This window comes from Cynocephalus volans, chromosome 3, assembly GCF_027409185.1.
Source record: "Cynocephalus volans isolate mCynVol1 chromosome 3, mCynVol1.pri, whole genome shotgun sequence".
NCBI lineage: Eukaryota > Metazoa > Chordata > Mammalia > Dermoptera > Cynocephalidae > Cynocephalus > Cynocephalus volans.
The window spans coordinates 102,747,660-102,767,207 of record NC_084462.1 but is presented as its reverse complement, the minus strand read 5'-3'; the positions used below and the strand labels follow the sequence as shown (position 1 = coordinate 102,767,207).

At 42.0% G+C, this 19,548-nt stretch overlaps 1 protein-coding gene across 1 annotated transcript; it reads left to right on the top strand.

The window, feature by feature from the left end:
• The first annotated feature begins 415 nt into the window (after positions 1-415).
• LOC134371815 (transmembrane and coiled-coil domain-containing protein 5B-like) lies at positions 416-11,559 on the top strand. Its single transcript, XM_063088670.1, has 11 exons — positions 416-450; positions 1,110-1,259; positions 1,561-1,651; positions 1,948-1,998; positions 2,686-2,754; positions 3,902-3,958; positions 4,449-4,508; positions 5,050-5,114; positions 9,881-9,956; positions 10,221-10,264; positions 11,361-11,559. The coding sequence occupies exons 1-11, from the start codon at positions 416-418 to the stop codon at positions 11,557-11,559; spliced, it is 897 nt and encodes a 298-aa protein (XP_062944740.1).
• Positions 11,560-19,548: the final 7,989 nt, after the last annotated feature.

Sequence of the window (19,548 nt, the reverse complement as noted above, 5' to 3'; positions counted from 1 at the left end):
GTTTCCCTGAAGGTTTGAGTTGGAAATAAACTCTCACAGTATTTGTCAATAGAATACATGAGAACCATTAGTGCTTTACCCATGACAAGACAAATGCAGGCAAGGAGGGGAAAAAGTAACCAAAAGTGTGAAAAATTCTGAAAACAAAAAGATTCCAGTGGGAATCACTGATGAGATTTTAAATTAAAATTTAAAAATTTTTAAATTTCATTTTAAAATTTCATTTGTGCAAAATAATTGCAATTGCAATTGAAAGCAAAAGAGTGCAGTATGGAAGGCTTGGGTTTCTTCTCGGCCCTGTCTGGCCTGAACGCAGCATTTAATGCCTGTTCCTTCCTGGGCCAGTGACTGTGTTGGCCATTAGGGGCTTCGCTTCCATAACAAGTATTTGTATTAACATTTTAGGAAACCTACAATGGAAGAAGTTGGACAGAACCCACTGGCTGATGTGTAAGTAATGACAATAATGAGTTCAGGAGAGGAGCTACTATGGTAAGAGTCTCCAGCACCCCAATGAGGACGAAGACTTCAGTTGAGCAGAACATTATCTCCACAAGCCTGGGGAGGTTTCCCAGAAAGAAGAAACTTTGGCTTTGGTTCTCTGTACTTCATCAGACTAAGGGTAGGGTTTCGGAGATAGCTAATGTCTTAAACAGCAGATCGAGCTTGTTTGGGGAATAGATCAATCCTCCTGTTATGTCCCCGCACCCAGCCCATGTGCCTGCCTGACCGAGTTAGAAGATATTCAAGGTTGTAACAAAAGGAGACTGAAGAGATTCCTCTCCTTTGAAGATCTTTAAATGCTTTGTCTCTGCCTCTTGGATTCTGATACCTCATATACAATTTTTGAAAACAAGTAAGTTAGAGTATAATTATTGATTAAAAATATTTATTTTGCTTCATAAAATATTTGTTTTAATGGGTCCCACTTAAAATCTTATTCCAGGAATTTATCCAAAACATTGTAGAAATCATGATACATAAAGTAGGACTGGTTAGGTTATTAACAGCAGAAGAGGGGAGGATGAATGAGATTACAGAAGAAAGTCTTCTTAGGGGTCATATGTGTTCCTGTCCTGAGTTTAGTCATGGAGATGATTTTCCTATAGGCACAAGATGGTGGAAATATCAACATTAGAAGTCACAAAACAGAACCTTGACTACCTGAACTCAGACCTTGAAAAGGACCTGCAGAGACTGGATGAAGCAAATCAGGCTCCTCTTGGAAAAATTGAAGAGAAAGAAGAAAACATTCAAAGGTCAGACTTTGCAGTAGACAAGGAAAGGACTTCTCACCCGACTGTCCCTTAGGATAGAGAGAAGGTAACCCAAATGATGACCCATTTGGCATGTTATTTAAATCCTGAAACATGAACTGCAGTGCCCTAAAGAGACTTTATGCAAAGATTTTTGCATTGGGTTTCCACATTAGGTTGACATTTTATTGCTGCTGCATTTGGTAGTCACTCTCCTCCCTGACACTTTGGTGGTAGTCTCTCAAGCTGGGCCCTGGAAGCTTCCTTAAAATTGAGCCACACTGGGTGACTTTATATTTTTCAGTCTGGAAAGAGAGATCCAGGAAAAGCTGGACCATGTCATATCTGAGATGGTGAAAGCTCTGAGGGACGTGGAAGTAGAAAGAGCAAAGCTGGTAAGGGGTGGGTAGAATAGGACCGTGGGGCACATTTGAATCCCCTTTTGTGCCCTCTGTCTCCCAAGGGATCATCACACGTTCATCACTTCTGTATCTGTGGATATCACAGCTGCTTGAGAGAGTGATCTGAGAACATGGCAGGCCTGGCCCGTGCTCCCAGATGTTCTGTGTGGGGCCAGAGTGCACTTCCCCCTTGATCTACTTGTCCTCACGTGGTATCTCAGTGGCCCGGGGAGGCGGAGGGGATATGACAGCAGAGGAGCCTCATCTCTTTCACTTCCTTCTTCCCACAGGAGAAAAGTAATAAGATCCTAAATAGATATGTGGTGGAGCTTCAGAAAAAGGTAAGGGGGCCCTGGGGTTTCAAGGGTCCCGGGATTCCCGGAATATCATCTTCAGAAGAGAAAGGCAGGTGGGTGGGCTGGGAGTATGAGAGGGGGGGGGCCCGAGGACATTTGGGATGAGGAAATATATGTATACACTAAGAGAAAGGCTGTTTTCCACACCACAAAGTCTGCCCTTGAAAGGAGGTCCATGTCTTAGGAATCTTGATAGAGTTGTCATCTTCTGAACTCTCCAGTCAGAAAGCTGGAGAAGGGGCAACCAGCAGAATCTGCCTGCTCCCTCCACCTGCCACCTTCCCAATCTCAGAGCAGAGTTTGACTAATGCCACCATTTGTACTCTAGGAATTACAGATTGTGGTAGGAGAGCTAAAGACCTGTAAAGGGAGAAAAGATCTGTCCCTCCTTCCCCAGCTGCTCTGCCCCATTCTCTCTTCCCTCTCTCACCACCCTCCTCTCCTCACTGTGCACAGCTTCTGTGGGTTATGGGAGCAAAAAGGTCTGTCCAGCTGGCGCCGAGTCAGGCAGCTTCCATTGCAAGAAGGAGACACTTTTCCACCAAGCTTCTGTCTGGCACTTGAATTAGTGAACCACAATTCTGCAGTCTGGGACCCCCGAGTCTACCACTATCCCAGGTTTTCATGTTTGCGTGCCTTACTGAGTTCACAATTTTTTGAATGGTATTTCAGATTTCAAGAAGATTTAAGAATATCGGCCTTAATAAAGGAACCCTAAGGCAGAAGTTGGCAGAAATGAAGGTGAGTAGAAAAGCAAACATAGAGATTTTCTGGGAGATGTGTCAGCTCTAGGTTCTGGGTGGAATTGCTTTTGAGGACTCCCCTAGGCTGTGTGTTAGATATGTCCTTGTGCTTATAAGAGGTGAGCCGATATCCTTAATTGCCTGTACTTAATCCCATGGCCCGTGGGACATTCATTACATCATTGGTCACACTAGTCCCAGAGATGACTGCAATGGCATCAAAGTGGAGGGAATTGCCTGAGAGGCCCCTCATCCATCAGTCAATAAAACACATGTTCTAAATGCCCATCAGGACCTTCTCTCCAGAAGTTTATGATCTAAATGAGGACACACACACACATATAGATATTCAAGTAGGAAGAAAATATTAACTTCAATTATTCAGGGATGTATCAATGATCTTACCTGATTTTCCAACCTATGGCTTGCAGGTCAAGGAAGTTGTTGTTGTTGTTTTTTTATTTTCATTGTCTTTTTTCTCTACTAAAGGTAAACTCATTGAGAACATGAATTTTTGTCTATGTTGTTCACTTCTGTTTCCCCAGTGCTAGAACAGTGCCTGGCACATAGTAGATGCCCAATAAATATTTGTTGAATGAATGAATAAATCGGATGCCCAATAGGGGGCAAAAACACCATTGGGAAGCTCTCTGCAGCTTTGTGTGGCCAATATTGAAATTTGGCTGAATCTTGTAAGAACCTTGCTGTCCTGTGTATTTTTCTGAAAAAGAGGAGTGAGGTTTCTCTTTTGCTCCCTGTATGATTCAGAGAGCATGCCAGTGCACCCTACGAAATACAAGTGGGAGGAGGAGGCTGGTGAGCTCTGGTCGATAGAACCAGAGGAAGGAGGATGGTTAGGGTCAGCAGATGGGGAGTCAGGCTACCGAGGCTTAAATATCAGCTTTGCCACTGCATGACTTTTGAACAAGTTATGCACTTAACTCCTCCGTGCCCTTGTCTCCTCATCTGTAAAGTGGGGGTAATAACACTGCTCACTCTAAATTGTTATTATCATATGTCCTCAGCATTTGATAGCCATTATCATCATACGCTCTGGTGGTCTGGAGAGGGTGACCATTACCCATTTGCCTTCTACAAAAGGATGCTATTAACTGGATGCCACTGTCACTTATTGTCTTTCGTAGGTGAGACTGCAGAAGTCAACAGAGTCCTGTGCAAAGCAAGAGAAGGAGCTGGTCAAGGTAGAGACAGTGTCTCTTCCACTGAGGGTCTGTTCAGGATATGAATGAGAGATAATCCCAAGGGCCTTAGAAACAGAACAGCATAGAGGCACAGGAGGGGGAGGGGCAAGAACATTTGGCAAATGAATTTCTGATTCACATGCAGGTAGGTGAAGGGAACGAAAACCTCTATTAAAAATACCGCTCTTACCAATTTTTAAACATTCTTCTACCTAAGATAGTGTGGTTGAATCCCAAACCTTAATGCCCTGAAATATCTCCTGGTGTTTCACCTGGAGGCATATGACAATCTGGGCAAACAATTTCCTCTGCTCAGAATTAGACACTGCATGTGAATGATATCACCTCTTTGTGAGGTGGCTGTTCCTTCCATTAAGGAGTTGCTAGGTAACCAGCCAAAAGTCCAATGCACAAGTTAGTGCCCCAGGGAGCAGCCTAGGCTTGGTTCTGATTGAACTCATGGGGTTTGTTAATCTTCTTTTCTTTCTAGACAGAGAGTGACTACCAATCTTTGTACCAGCTCTGTGAGGACCAGGCCCACTGCATAAAGGTAGAACACCTCTGGGGGAAAAGTAGGAGAGGCAGAACTTCTCCAGGGCCATGGGTTCTGTGGTTTCTCATTAGGCTAGAATCTGCCATTGGGTAAAATGATTTTTTAAACAACAGCAACAACAAAACAGACATAATGTAAAGGACTTACTTTGTGCCAGGTACGGTGCTAAGCACTCGACATACAGTATTTTTCTCAATTTGTCCAGTAACTGTACAAGGATGATGCTGTTATGATCCAAGAGGACACAGGTTTCAAGGAGTTAGGTAACGTGTTCTTAGGAACACAGCTAGTAAATATCAGAGCTGTGCTTTGAATATAAGCAGGTCCAGAGTGAGAACTCCTTTTGCTCAGATCTATTCGTTCAGGTCACTAATATCTCCTAATTTTTTATTAGAACGCCTCCCTGCTAGTGTGTACATGCTGAGATGTGAGCATCATTTGAAACATTAGGAGTCTTAGCAGAATATTTATATTAATAACATTGTCATGAAACATGGAAATTCTCATTTATGACAAATTTTTTTTGTTTCTTGGGAAGAAATATCAGGAAATTCTGAGGCAGATGGAAAAGGAAAAGGAGGTGCTTCTTCTTGAAAAAGAAACGTAAGTTTGGAAAAATGACTTCCCTGATGGACTGAAGTGACAGTCCGGGGCACTTTTTGAAGGGCAGAGGGCTCCTCAGAATATTTGTGTTACCATGTAAATGGCCTCCAACCAGTCTTCCCTGCTGGCCTCTGCCCCATGTTCTAGACTGAAAACTCCAGCATTCAGGCTTTTCTCTTGCCTTCCTCAGCAGTGGGTGTTTAAAAAGTGTATTGTATGTTCTTTTCATACGTCCTCAGTGGAGTGCATTCCTTAAAATTGACTCACACTATGTTCAGAGAGGAAGAATGGTAGTAAAAAGAGGCCTACTAGCCCGGAAATGTTTCTCCATGTGTGTGTGTTGTCCCCTTTCCCAGGACATGGTAGACCTGCAGACTGACTTGAGGCCCCAGACTCATATGTCTCAGGACTTCTCACACTTTCCTTTTGTTTGTTTATACTTTTTATTTGTATTATGTGTTATATGAGTGCATTAACCTTAAGTGTATAGCTTGGAAAATTCTTGTACATGTATGGGCACATGTTAACACTGCTCAGATTAGGATATGGAATATTTTGAGAACCCAGAAGTCTCCTTTGTGCCCCGTCCCAGTCAATACTCCTTGCAAAGGTAACCACTACTCCAACTCTGTCCTTTTTTATCTGTCTTGAACTTTATAGTAATTCAGTATGTTCCCTGTTGTGTATGGTTTTCCCTGAGATTCACCCACATTGCTGCATATAGCTGTGGGATTTTTTTGGTGTTTTTTTTTTTTTCATTTTCATGGCTGTATAGTACTTCATTGTGTGAATATGGCACAATTTATCTCTTTTACTGTTGATGAACATTTTGGTATTTCTAGTTTGGATATATTAAAATAAAGCTGCTATAAGCATCCTGGTACATGTCTTTTGGTAGACATATCCACTCATTTCTCTTGGGTGTGTACCAAGGAGTAGAATTGCTGGGTCAGAGGGTATACACATCTTTGGTTTTCCAGATAAGACAAACAGTTTTCCAAATTGGCTGTACCAATATTCCCACCCAAAAGAAATGTACAAGACTTCTAGTTACTCTACATCTTCATTTTCAGTTGGTATTTATACTCTTTTTAATTTTAGCCATTCTGGCAAGGGGCACGTAGTGATATATAATTTTGATTTTAATAACATATTTCATTTCTGATTACCAATGATGTCGTATAGCTTTTCAAATGCTTGTCGGATATCCTTTTTTGTAAAATGTCTTTTGGCTGGCCAGTACCGGGATCTGAACACATGACCTTGGTGCTACAAGGCTGTGCTCTAAACAACTGAGCTAGCCAGCCGTAAAATGTCTTTTGTCTATGTTTGGGAGATGGTCAATCTCATTGATTTGTAGGAATTTCTTATTTTTTTCATAAAGCCCTTGTTAAATATACAATATTTGACATAAATATACATAAGTTCTTTCGTTATATGTATTACAGCCTGTTCTATGGCTTTTCCTTTTTACTTTCTTTCTTTCTTTCTTTCTTTTTTTGGCAGCTGGCAGGTATGGGGATCCATACCCTTGACTTTGGTTTTAACACTGTGCTCTAGCCAGCTGAGCTAACTGGCCAGTTCCCATTTTTACGTTCCTAATGGAATTTTTTGATTAACAACAGTTCTTAATTTTAAGGAAATCTAATCCACAAATTTATCAACTTTTTCTTTTTTGCTTAGTGTTTTCTTCAGGTCATAAAACTACTCACCTGTGACTTTCCCTAGAATTTTTTATTATTTTACCTTTTACTCTTAGGTTTACATTCATTTAGAATTTTTTTTTCCTGTGGTATGAGTTTGAGATTAAGATCTGTTTTTTGTTCTGTATGGGTATACAGTTGGCCCAGCACCATTATTGAAAACACCATGCATTTGCAGTGGTGCCTTGTTTATTAAATCAGATGACCTCATACGTGTGAATCTGCTTCTGGATACTTTATTCTGTACTTAAGTCTATGTCTCTATCCTTGTGCCAGTACTGCACTGTTTTAATTACTGTTGCTTTATAATTAGTCTCAATTTATGGTAACTTAAGTTCTATAACTTTGTCATTCTTCAAGATATCTTGGCTATTCTTGGTCCCTTGAATTTCCATATAAATTTTAAAGTCAGTTTTTCAATTACTACCAAAAAAAAAAAAATTCTGCTCAGATTTTCATTGGTATTACATGAAATCTATAGATTGATTTGGAGGATAATTAATACTTAAACAATAGTTTCCCAAGCCATAACATCTTTATCCCTCTATTTATTTAAATTTTTAATTTCTCACTATAATTTTTTATAGTTTTCTATGTAGTGTTACTGTATATCTTTCGTCAGATTTATTCCTAGGTGTTTGATATTTTTGATGCTATTATAAATGGTATGTTTGTTAATTTGATTTTCTAATTGGTCACTGCTAGTGTGTAGAAATACAATTGGTTTTTATATATTGAACTTGTACCATCAATCTTGATAAATTCACTTATTCTAATAATTTGTAGATTCACTTAGATCTTTGTCTATGAATAATGACACTTATATTTTTTCCTTATCAATCTTTATACTTTTTTCCCCTTGCCTTATTGCATTAGCTGTGACTTTTTGTACAATATAGGCTAGAGGGGGTAACAATGAACATCCTTGACTTTTTTACTGAACTTAGAAGGAAAGTGTTCAATATTTCGATTAAGTATGCCTGCTATGTCCTTTCTTGCAGACACCCTTTATCAGATCAAGACACTTCTCTTTCATTTTGAGTTTGCTGAGTGTTTTTATCATGGCAGGCATTAAATTTTATTCAATGCTTTTGCAGTATCTACTGAAAAGATCATGTTTTTTCCTTTGCAAATATATCAGTGCTCCTTACTGTTTAACAGGCCTTGAACTCTAGCTTTTGCTCCCCAGCACTGTATGACTACTTCAACCTTTGCTCAACTCTGCTTTCTGGGCTTTCTTAGAATCTTCAGCTACATATGTATAGCTTAGGAACCAGATATCCTCTTGAGAGGAAAATCTATGAAGCTATCTCAACTCACTCTCTATGGTTCCCTCCTCCCTTGAATTTTTCCTCTCAAGTCACAGTCACTTTGATTGTGGTGAACTTCACCCTCTGTCTCCATAGCCAGTTGATGCTGCACTTGCTGCTTGGACTCTATTCCCTTGCACTGCAAACTGGCCAGTGTCCTTGGGGAAAAGCCTAGATGAACGAGGGGCTCATCTCAGTGTGCTTTACTTCATTCAGGGTTTATAACCCTTCCACTTCTGACTACATGTTCTGATGCGTTCAAACAGCTGTTGTGTATTTTATCCAGTTTTTACAGTTGCTCTGTGAGATGGACTAGTTTGGCACAAGCTACTCCATCATGGCATGAACCAGGCGTCTGAGCCACTTCTCACTTTTCTCTGTTATTTGATGATTACGAAGGAAATTCCCACAAACTTGCTGAGTAAACTTTTCTTGGGCCTGACCTTGTGGAAAATAACTCTAAACTCTGCGCAACAAAACAAACAAACGAATGAACAAACAATGATCAGAAGGCATCGAAGAGGCCTCAAGTAAAAAGTAAAAAGTAAACAAAAGCAGATAGATTTTAGAGGGAAGTTGCCACTTGGAAGAAGAGAATGGCAGGAGATGATTTCCACATTTTTTACAGACTCTAGCCTGAAGGCAGGTCAAACTTGGTATGAAAGGGGCAACTAAAACACCAAGAGAAAACCTGAAGTTTTTCTGGGTTAAAAACAAAAAGCGAAAAAACAGAGGACAGAGTTTGAAGCAGCCAAATACAGTGTAAGGAAAATAGAGAGCCACACATAAGGAGTCCTTGATTCTGTGTCTAAACTCTGCCTAAATCTCTGGCTGACCTCCAAACCACGCATGCTCAGGACAGTCTGCAAGCAGCTCGGCTAAGGGTATAAGACATGAACTGATTTGGGGTGCCACTAAGAGACAGACTTTGCAGTTTGAATCCAACATCAGGGTCACATCAGGCTTATTCTTTATAGGTTGTCTTTCTCTTGAGGAAAAAAATCACATTTTCCTGGTTCTTTGTATGTTGAGCAATTATGAATTTTGAATATTGAGTATTATGAATGTTATCAAGAATCTAGGAAATGAATTACAGCTGTTGCATGTGAAGTATGCATAAAACAAATGTACTTCACAGGGCCTGGTTTTCCAAAGCCTTGCAATTTCAAATATTGACCTTGCAAAGGACAGGAAATTTTCCCCAGGCTATATAGTCTCTGTTGTAAGATAAAGAATTGTAACACAGCAAGGTTGTGGGCTCAAAGACAGACAGGTTACTGATTGATATGTAAAGATACTGGGAAATTGCTGTAAGAAGAGAATATTTGCTAAAATCAAGCTTTTGTGAGTAGATCTGACTTAATTGCATTACAGAATGTCACCTTACTGAATGTTACCAGCTTCTATTGTTAAACTTGTTAAACAGTACTTAGCAAAAACCCCACCTATGTTCTGTTCCTATAACTTGCTGGTCTGGAGAATAAATGTGGGAAGAGAACCCCAATTCGTGGTTAATTTCCCAAATGGAAGGAATGCCTTGCTTTTGAGGGTTCTGGGAGATTAACACCTTTTGGGGGCTTCTCACTGCTCAGAAGAGATGGGCTTTGAGTAATCTTTGGTGGCTCCATCACCCAGGGGACAAAGGGGTGACAAATCTGTGGGAGGCAAAGCAACAGTTGCATGACTTAGAAAAGCACCTCTTATCAGTTCCTCAGATTATATTACATTCTTGGCTCTGATCTTCTTTACCCAGATCCAAAGCCCAGAATAACTCCTCCCAAGTAGTGAAACCTGGTTCAATTCTAGTGGAGACCATTCAAAGTGACATGGTAAGTCTTCCTTGTCCCAAATGGGATTGTCCTTTTTCCTTCCCTCCCCTGGGTTCTCTCTCTCCCTCTCCTCTTTAACAACCTTAGAGTTAGGAAATAATGAAGTTCAATGCCGTGCTCCACACCATAGCAGCTAGGAAATGGCAGAGTCAGGACTCACCCTGGCAGCCTGACTCCAGGGTCTCTGCTCTTAGCCACCCTGCAGTACCGCCTTTCTGTAAGCACATGGATAGCTGTAGCTATGGTTTTTATTGCTTTCCACAGGAGAAGACCATCATTAAGAAGCAGAAGAGAATCTTTTGGTATAGGTAAGTAGTAGAATCTTGGTTTTTACCTAATCTGGGCCACATTCACTCCACAGGTGACCTGATAAGGGCCGAAAGAATAAGGATAAATGTATCCACTGAGCAGAAACAGTTAGGTAGCCCCACATTTCTCCCAACCCTTCCTGCCTTTTTCAACACAAAGTTATAACACTGGAATTACACAGAATTACACTACTTATTACATTATAAGTAGATGGAGGAATTAGTGGCTATTTCTGAGAAGTTCAGAATGAAGGCTATAGGTTGCTTTCCACTTTTGATTTCTATTTATAAGATTCTCAGTTTGGCTCTTCTGTATTTTCCAGGTCCTGAACCTGGTAACCTCTGCTGTACTCTGTTAGGAAGAGAGTTCAGGGCACATTAATTTTCTTAGTTCTTTTACTGCAGGCTGAGAAATTTTAGGAAAAAATCACTTGAACTCTCTGTGCCTTTTTTTTTTTTTTAATTTTCAAAATAAGGAAACTAACCCTGAAATGCTTTATGTGGACACTTCAGTGAAAAGTTTCAATTTATGACATTTCAATATAGTTGAAGACTGAATGCCTTAGACCAGTTGCCTGGGTAGTATTTTCTTGGGTGCACACAAGGAAACACACATATATGTTTTATTGTTTGAGGTGGTCTCTTTTGGCACTTGATGTTTAGAAAAAGCCAATCCTCATCATTTTACCTGGTTGTTAACGTCAGAGACAGCTTAATCTTATTTCAAATTCTAGAACTGCTTGCTCTAGAAGACCTGAAGAGGGCCTCTGGTCATGAGCTCCCACTGTGATGGTCCTGAACATTTTCTGACAGCCCCCATGAGGTCTGCCCCATGTGTAGTACTCAAAGTCTTCTCCTTCTGCATCTTCAACTTTTCTAGGTGGCCATCTGTTCTGTTGGGACTTAAATGTCAGGGGAGCTGTATTCAGTCTTTTTCTATATCCTCTTTCTCCTATCCTAATCCTCTGTATCCCCATTTCCCACTTTTCCTCATCAGTTTTGCCTGAAGAATGCAATTCACCAGCCATTTATGTGTGTGAAGTTTGCCTCCCACTGCTTGACCTTGGGCTGTCTAATGATGAATGTCTCTTTGCAGGCATTTCCAGTGTCTTGTCTTCGTGGCCATGATCTTCACAGGGCTGCTGGGTTATGTGTTTTTCCACCTTCAGTACATAAACCCAGATCTCCTTGTGGATGCCCTGCCCGTGATTATGAGCAGGAGCACCTTGAAGAGGCTGAAGGATGTCTTATTTCCTCTCCTCAATCTAGAGGTAGAAGAATTCCTACCACACTAGCCTGGTGTGTCCTGGGGGGGCCTCACACCATGCCCAAGTGTAGGAGGCATGGCTGTGGCCCTGTGTTGGGGAGTGGGCCAGAAAGAAAGTAGAGGCCTTTGACTCAGAGCTGCTACTTGACATCTGATGTTTTCATTTCATTCTTTCCTTGATTTCCCTCCAGAGTGTCTCTCTTTCAAATAAAGAATATGTTTGACCAGAGTTCACTGTGTTGGTCTGTGAGTTTGGTTGTGAGTCCTGGGGCTTCACTAGGCACTCTCAGGTTCTACCCTGTGCTGTTGACAAAAGCTGCAGTTAGGGTAAAATAATAAAAACTCCCTCCAGAACCTCCATTCTCTGCTCTATATTGAAAAAATAAGAAAAGAAAGATAAAGAACCAAATTATGCATTCCTTTGTTAGATCCTTTAGTCTCTTTGGGGAGTGTATAAGGGCACTAGATGGAGAAACCACTAGATTGGTTATAAGGCTTGTTCCCTTCTGCTATTTTAATAACATGTTTTCTTCTCTATAGTTCTTTTCATTTTATGTTGTGCTATGTCATATAGGAGCAGCGTGTGTTGAATAGGTGACCTTTTTCCTGTACACAGGTGGTTACTCATTCTTAAATAAGAAAATTACCCTACAATTCAAGTGTGAATAAAAGTCAGAAAGTGCCTTAGATGTAGCCAAACATAAATTCGTACCAATCCATCATTCCCATCCCAGTTCAAGTGTCATCACTCCCACATGGCCTCCTCTGACACCTCCTGACTGGAGACAAACTCTCCTGCCTTCTTTCAAATGCTCCTAGCACCTTCTCTGGGCTTCCCTTACCGCCCTGTCCATTTCTACCTTTTAGTGACATTACTGTGTGCCTTGACCTTGGCGCTATCTCCCCTTTATTTCTGAACCTTCCCACATGGCTCCTTGGATAGTTTGTAATTCTTTTCTAGAGCATCTGGAGGCTGACAATTGGAAGTGTGAGCATAGACCCTGTATTGTGGAGCTCATACATTTGCAGGGACAGCCAACTGGGCATTGATGGTGCAGAGGGAAGGGAGGTGGAGGGATGCTGGGCATTGATGGTGCAGAAGGAAGGGAGGTGGAGGGATGTGGCACAAAACACAAGGTCATCTGGCCAGCTGGTAGTGTCACTATGGTTACTGAAGCTAAGTGGTAGAGGCACCTTTCTTTGGTAGCTCCTTCCTCCTACACATTCCTCACACTCTTGCTTTCTAGTGACCTTTGCTTCTTTAGAGATCATTCTAAATACAGCTTTTAATAAGATTTCACTTGGACAACAACGTCAGGGTAGAAAAGACCATTGTATGTTTGCTTTGGATACAGACATGGCCTGCTCCAGGTTTTCTTTTTGAGGTCTGAAAGCAGAGTGAATGAGCTCACAAGACACAGAATGAAAAACTGATCACCACCACCCTCTTGTGGTCAAATGAAAGCTCTTTGTGTCTCAGCTAGCTTCTCCCAAAGGCAAGATCGGCAAGTTGAAGAAGGAAAGTAAAGGGTGTCTGTCACTCCTGGGCAATTCTATCTATGCATTCTAATAAATCCAAATAGTCCTCATTCATTCTTTCAACAAATATTTATTGAGCATTCTCCTTGGACTAGGCACTGTTCTGGGTGCTGAGATTATAGCAATGAACAAAACATACAAAAACCTTTAGGTAGAGGCAGACAATAAACACATAATTAAATATACAAATATCAGATGTTAAGTGTAGAACGTGGTAGGTGGGGAGGAGGGAGTGTGAAGGAGGAGCAGTCACAATGCTCACTGAGCAGGTGGCATTATAACAGAGACCTAAATGAGAGGAAGGATCCATGTGGATGCCATGGGGAGCAGTGTGGCAGACAGGGAGACAGCAAGTCCACGGCCTTGGGGCTGGAGTGTCCCTGGTGCCTTTGAGGTTCCTTTGCAGATTCCCTTCTCATAGTTCTGTAATGATTCCTTCATTAAAGTCTCTTCACTGGAATTTTCCAAGTTAAATTCTGATTCGTGCTGGGACAGGACCCTGGCTGATACACTGTTCCCTGGCCAGAGCATTCCTTAGCATGTAGCCTATGAAAGGCTTCAGCATTTGGGAGACTCTAAGATTACCGGTGTACATAAAGAGAATGGCTACAACTAGCCGAGAAATGTATTCAGAGAGGATTCCCTGACCTGTGTCCATCCCCTGTCCACAATCCCTCATGAATTGCATGGAATTCCTAGGCTCTGCTCCACCGCCTAGCCCTTGCCACAGACACAACCCTTGAAAAACGCGGGCCCATTCCAACATTCAAGACTAGTGAGAAAATAGAGGCTTGGGAAAATATGGACTAGGATGCCCCTCAGTCACAGCCAACCATCCACCGGGGATTTGGAACCCTGAAACTCTGCTGGAAATTCCTGCTGCAGAAGCACAGTGGCCTTTGCTGCTCCTAGAGGGCCTGCCTCCGAGCAGGAAGCTGGCTCCAGAAGGGCCTGGATGGCATCGCCAAATCTTGGAAGCAGAAGAGGGATTATCGCTGCTTTACGTGATCAGGGAGGAACTGAAGAGCTGAGTTGCAGTGACTGAGAGCTCACCACCCCGAAAATGCCCAAGAGTTTCTGAAAGGTTTTTTTTGTTTGTTGGTTTGGTGTTATTTTTAAAGATGACCAGTAACGGGATCCCAACCCCTGAGTTGGTGTTGTCAGCACCACACTCTCCCAAGTGAGCTAACCGGCCATCCCTATATAGGGATCCGAACCCGTGGCCTTGGTGTTATCAGCACCACACTCTCCCAAGCAAGCCACAGGCCAGCCCTTGAAAGGTTTTAATAAAATAATATAAAGCACCTAGCACAACAGGGGCATGTGGTGGGTATTCAAGCAGTACTAGTTTTATTTCCCTTTTGTTAGATAAAAGTTTGCCTTCATCTGCTGATTAATCTTAGTTCTATCTCATAAAGCAACACATACAAAAAAAGACTGTCTCCTTCATATTTTAGTCACTAAAATTGAACAGCCATCTGTTCTACAAAATGAATACTCCCAAGTCCTTTCAGCGCACATTACATGGCTCCTAGGTCATGTACTATCTTATTTATCCTCCCTGGACACCTATAAAGTTGAACAGAATTCCACAGATGATGTCTGATTGGTAAAGTGCAGTAGCCCCATTCTCCCTTTATCCCAAAGACTAGACCTTTATGAATGCTTTCTAAGATTTCGTTAGCCATCTTGGCAGCTATATCACAGAAAGATATGAGCTTGAAATCCACCAAGATTCTTAACCCTTTTGAAAATAAATTATTCTTACTTCATATCTCTTCCTTTTTATATTTGTACAGATATAAAACAATGCTAAATGCTGGACTTTCCACTTACTCTGTTAAATTTCATTTCGTTGCTTTGGATGCTTCATTTTATTCTGTTGCTATCTTTTTCTCTCTTTTTTCGCATTTCTTTTCTATTAGTATTTTTAGTTGACACAAAATAATTGTCTATACATATGGGTATATTGCAATTTTTCAAAACTGGGTGGAATTTAGGGCATCTTCTAACCACCTAAATTTATGGCAGGGAAATTCCGGCAAAAGAAGATTTATATCAAGGAAATCTATTCCCTTTCCCACCAGACCTGTTGGACTTTCCCCATCTACCATGCTGCCCTAGGCCTCACCCCACCCAGTCTCACCACCCCTGCATCCTAATCCTAATTCTCCCAAGAGCTGCTGAAAGCCACTGCCATAGACCCTTTCACCCTTCTGTGACTTAGCTAGAGGGGCTGAGAAATTCAGGATCTGAGAATCCTCAGATTAGATCTGGGCTTTACTAACCTGCCAACAAACCTCTCCAAAGAGAAATGAACCCCAACCTCCAAGCAGGAGGTCAGGCTCCTGTGGACTACTGACAAATCATCACTCTGCTGGTTGAGGGTACGTGCCCCCACCTTGAGCAGCTTTGCCAGCTGGAGCCATGAAGACAGCAGCCTGGAAGGGAAGCCTCCTCCAGCCAAAGCAAATGGAAGTAGGAGGATCTGCCCATTCATGGTCCCTGACACAGAGCTGGCAGCTCTTGGGCTTGGGGACCACAGAGCCCTTCAGGACTCAAAGTCACTGAATCCCAAGAGGTGGGTATCATAGTCTGTTTGGGCTGCTATAACAATGTTCCATAGACTGGGTGGTTCATAAACAACAGAAGTTTATTTTTCATGGTTGTGGAAGTTGGAAAGTCCAAATAAGGCCCAGCAGATTCAATGTCAGGTGAGGGCTTGCTTCCTGGCTCAGACAGCTGTCTTCTCACTGTGTTCTCACATATTAATAAAGTTTCATTTTCTTTAAAAAATAAATTAAACAAACAAACAAACAAACAAACAAATAAATAAATAAAAACAAAAATTACAATTCTTAACCCTCAGAATCTCTGGTTCTTTCTTCATAAGATGGGCACAATAAAAGTGTTACTGGGCACCACACAGGACCAGCTGCCTGCCCCCTTTCAAAACAAAAAGCAACTCAAAAGTCAAATATTGGCAAAAATAGAAGTCAGCTTTTATTGAGGAATACCAGTGACCTGAGGAGAGTTGTTGGGCTAACCCATCTCTCCGTTAAACCTGAAAGAGAATGGCCACACTAAATCCATCTCAAAGACTCAGGCTCACTGAGGGGTTTTTAAAGGGGGAGCTGAGGGAATGGAACGTGGGAAAAAGAGGAAGGAGAAAGATGTGAACCACAGGTGCTCCATGCAAGGGGATAGGTGCAACGTCTCACCAAGGCTCTGTCTGGTTTCTGTTTCCATCCTTATCTCAGGGTCCACTGTAAATCTGCAGCTCCAGGCTGGCTGGAAAACAACTTTACATTTATGTAAATAATGTCATCTTGCCCTGTGACCAAGGTTCAACGAATCAAATAACCACAGGAAAAGAGGGAAGTTAGAGAAATGCATGCTGAGAAAAAAAAGTGTCTTTAAAATTTGACTACAGTCCAGGTGGTTTTAGGTCTCAACCTAAATGGTTTCAGTCCTGCTCACTCCAATAAAACCCAGCTATCAAACCTTTTACTCTAAGATGTAAATGGCCTGTGATGCCTTAATAAAGCATTTGTCCAAGGCATTTTTAAAATTTTAATGGGAACCATTAAACTAGAGGAATACTTGGGTCCCAAAGTAAAATTCAAGACAGTGAATGGAATGATTTGAGGTCTGTATACTATCTTTAGACAAATTATAGAGGAGAGAGGAAAAGAAGTGATGGAAAAGTGACTCATTACCATTACTGATTCAACAGTTCTACTAATTTGTAGGCTAATACTGGACGTGAAGATGACTTCAAGGGTCTTTATTACATCTGAACATGAAAGGCCTGTGTTCTGGGGGAGTCCAGAAGTGGCCCGTAAGTCCCAGTCTGCTGCTTACTAGCTGTATAATCTTGGCAGTTCACCAAACTGTGAAGTGGAGGCACATGGAACTACCTGACACAACGTCTGCAATACAGTAATGATCAGTAAATGTTGTGGGTATTAGTAGTGCTGAACCTGCAGTAAGTCAGCTGGCTATGGGTGTTGAGGGAGATGTGGCCAAGGCCCAAGGCCCCCCACCAGCCTGGCTCAAGAGAGCCCAGGGCGCTTCCTGCGACAGCTCGGTGGTTGCCACTGGGCTGATGGCAAGTGTTGGAGGAGCATGGCCAAGGCCCTCAGTACCCCACTGCCCCAGCTCAGAAGAGCCCAGGGCACTTCCTGCAGCAGCTCAGTGGTCGCCCCTGGGCTGGCTGCAGGTGACAGTGGGGCATGGCCAAGGCCCGAGGCTCCCCACCACCCCAGATCAGGAGAGCTCAGAGTGCTTCCTGCAGTGGCTCGGTGGTTGCCACTGGATTGGCTGTGTATGTTGGTGGGGGGGCATGGCTGAGGCCCTCAGCTCCCACCACCCTGGCTCAGGAGAGCCCGGGGCACTTCCTGCAGCAGCTTGGTGGTCACCCTGGGCTGGCAGCCCATGTTGGGGGGGCGTGGCCAAGGCCTGAGGCACCCACTGCCCCAGCTGGGAGAGCCCTGGGTGCTTCCTGCCGTGGCTAGGTGGTCATGCTGGGCTGGCTGCATGTGTTGGGGCTGTGGCCGAGGCCCTCATCCCCCACCCTCGGGATTGGTTGCGGGTGTCTGTTGGCATTGCTGAGTCCTCCGGCCCTGGTTGCTTTCTGGCTTGGTAGCCCAGGGGACTGCTGGTCCTTCTATGTTGTTATAGGTATTCTTTGGAGAAGTAAGACTTTTGCTAGTTAATATGAAACTTTGTCTCTAGTTGCAGGTACTTTGTTTCTTCTTTCAGTTCTGTGTTGGATTATTTGCTGTTCCCACCATTTAAAATCTGCACTGCAACTTCAGTTTTCCATGTGCCTCCTACATTACATGGTAGAAAAATCAAATAACAAATTTTTAAAAAATGTTCTACTTTAAAAACTATCTCTTTGAAACCCTTAAAGCTGTTTTGTCCTGTAAAGTAGCCGCTAGCAACATAGCCCAAAATGAGATGTGCAGTCGGTGTGAGATACATCAGATTTCAAAGACTTAGTATGATGAAAAAGGATGTTAAATATCTCACTAGTGATTTTCTATTCATCACGTGCTGAAGTGACAATGTTTTGAATACATTGGGTTAATTAATATATAACATTAAAATTAATTTTACCTGTTCCTTTTTAAAAAAACTTATGTGGTTTCTCAAGAATTTAAAATTAAGCACATGCCTTATAAAATTTTTCTGTTGGACAGTGCTACCTTAAAAAATGTGGGCAATCTACCTATTGGGTAAAACAGTACAATTCTGAAGTTATGGAGCTATTTTTTGCTCTTTTTTAGAGGTAAAAGAATGATACTCAAAATCTACAAAATTTAGGGAGGTGAGTGAGTGTGTGTGCTTCAGTGTGTGTCTGTGTGTCTGTGTGTGTTGCTGAAAGTGTAAGGGATCAGGGAAAGAGGCCCATTTATGTTTTCATTTTGTAATATGCCACTTTTTTGTTGTGGTGGTAAAAATATATATACACACAAAATTTACCATTTTAACCATTTTAAAGTGTACAATTCAGTGTCTTTTTTTTTTTTTCTTTTTTGTGACCGATAAGGGGATAGCAACCCTTGGCTTTGTGTTGCCGGCACCGCGCTCAGCCAGTGAGCGCACCAGCCAACCCTATAAGTGATCCGAACCCACGGCGGGAGCGCCGCTGCACTCGCAGCGCCACACTCTCCTGAGTGAGCCACGGAGTCGGCCCACAATTCAGTGTCTTTAAGTACATTCACAATGTTGTGCAACCATCACCACTATCCATTTCCAAAACTTTTTCATATTGCCAAACTGGAACTCTGTACCCTTTAAACAATAATTCCACATCCTCTGGCCCCCGCCCCCCAGTCCCTGGTAACCACTATTCTCCTCTTAGTTTCCACGCATTTGACTATTCTAGGTATCTCATGTAAATGGAATCATACAGTATATGTCCATTTGTGTCTGGCTTATTTCACTTGGTATAATGTTTTCAAGATTCATCAATACAGTGTTAGAATTTCATTCCTTTTAAGACTGAATAGTATTCCACTGTGTGTATATATGTATGTACGAGTGATCTTCAAAAAGTTTATTAAAAGATTCATATTATTATCTATTAATTCTATCTTTCCATGAACTATTTGAAGTATCCTTGTACATTTTGTTCATACATTATGTTCATGGACTGAATATATCACTTTACACTTACTATGTTGCTTGTAATTGTTTTGCTGTTACTGAACCCAAGCCTGGCTGCCCACCTCCAAACAGAAATAAAAGACTCAAAAGTCAAATGTTGGTGAGAGGGAAAACAGCTTTATTCAGGACCGATAACCTGAAGGAAATGGTAGTCTGTCCAATCTCCCCAGCTGAGACTCACCGAGAGGCTTTTAAGGAGGAGGTTGAGAGAATGGAAAGCAAGAAGGGGAGACGTGAGCTGTTGGTGATACGTGTAAGGGGCCAGGTGCAAATTCTCACCAAGGCTCGAACCTGTTTCTGA

Coding starts and splice junctions, on each gene's coding strand:
- LOC134371815 (XM_063088670.1), top strand. CDS start 416: ATGGAAGAAGTTGGACAGAACCCACTGGCTGATGT. Junction 451..1,109: donor CAGAACCCACTGGCTGATGT/GTAAGTAATGAC, acceptor ATTTTCCTATAG/GCACAAGATGGTGGAAATAT. Junction 1,652..1,947: donor AAGTAGAAAGAGCAAAGCTG/GTAAGGGGTGGG, acceptor TTCTTCCCACAG/GAGAAAAGTAATAAGATCCT.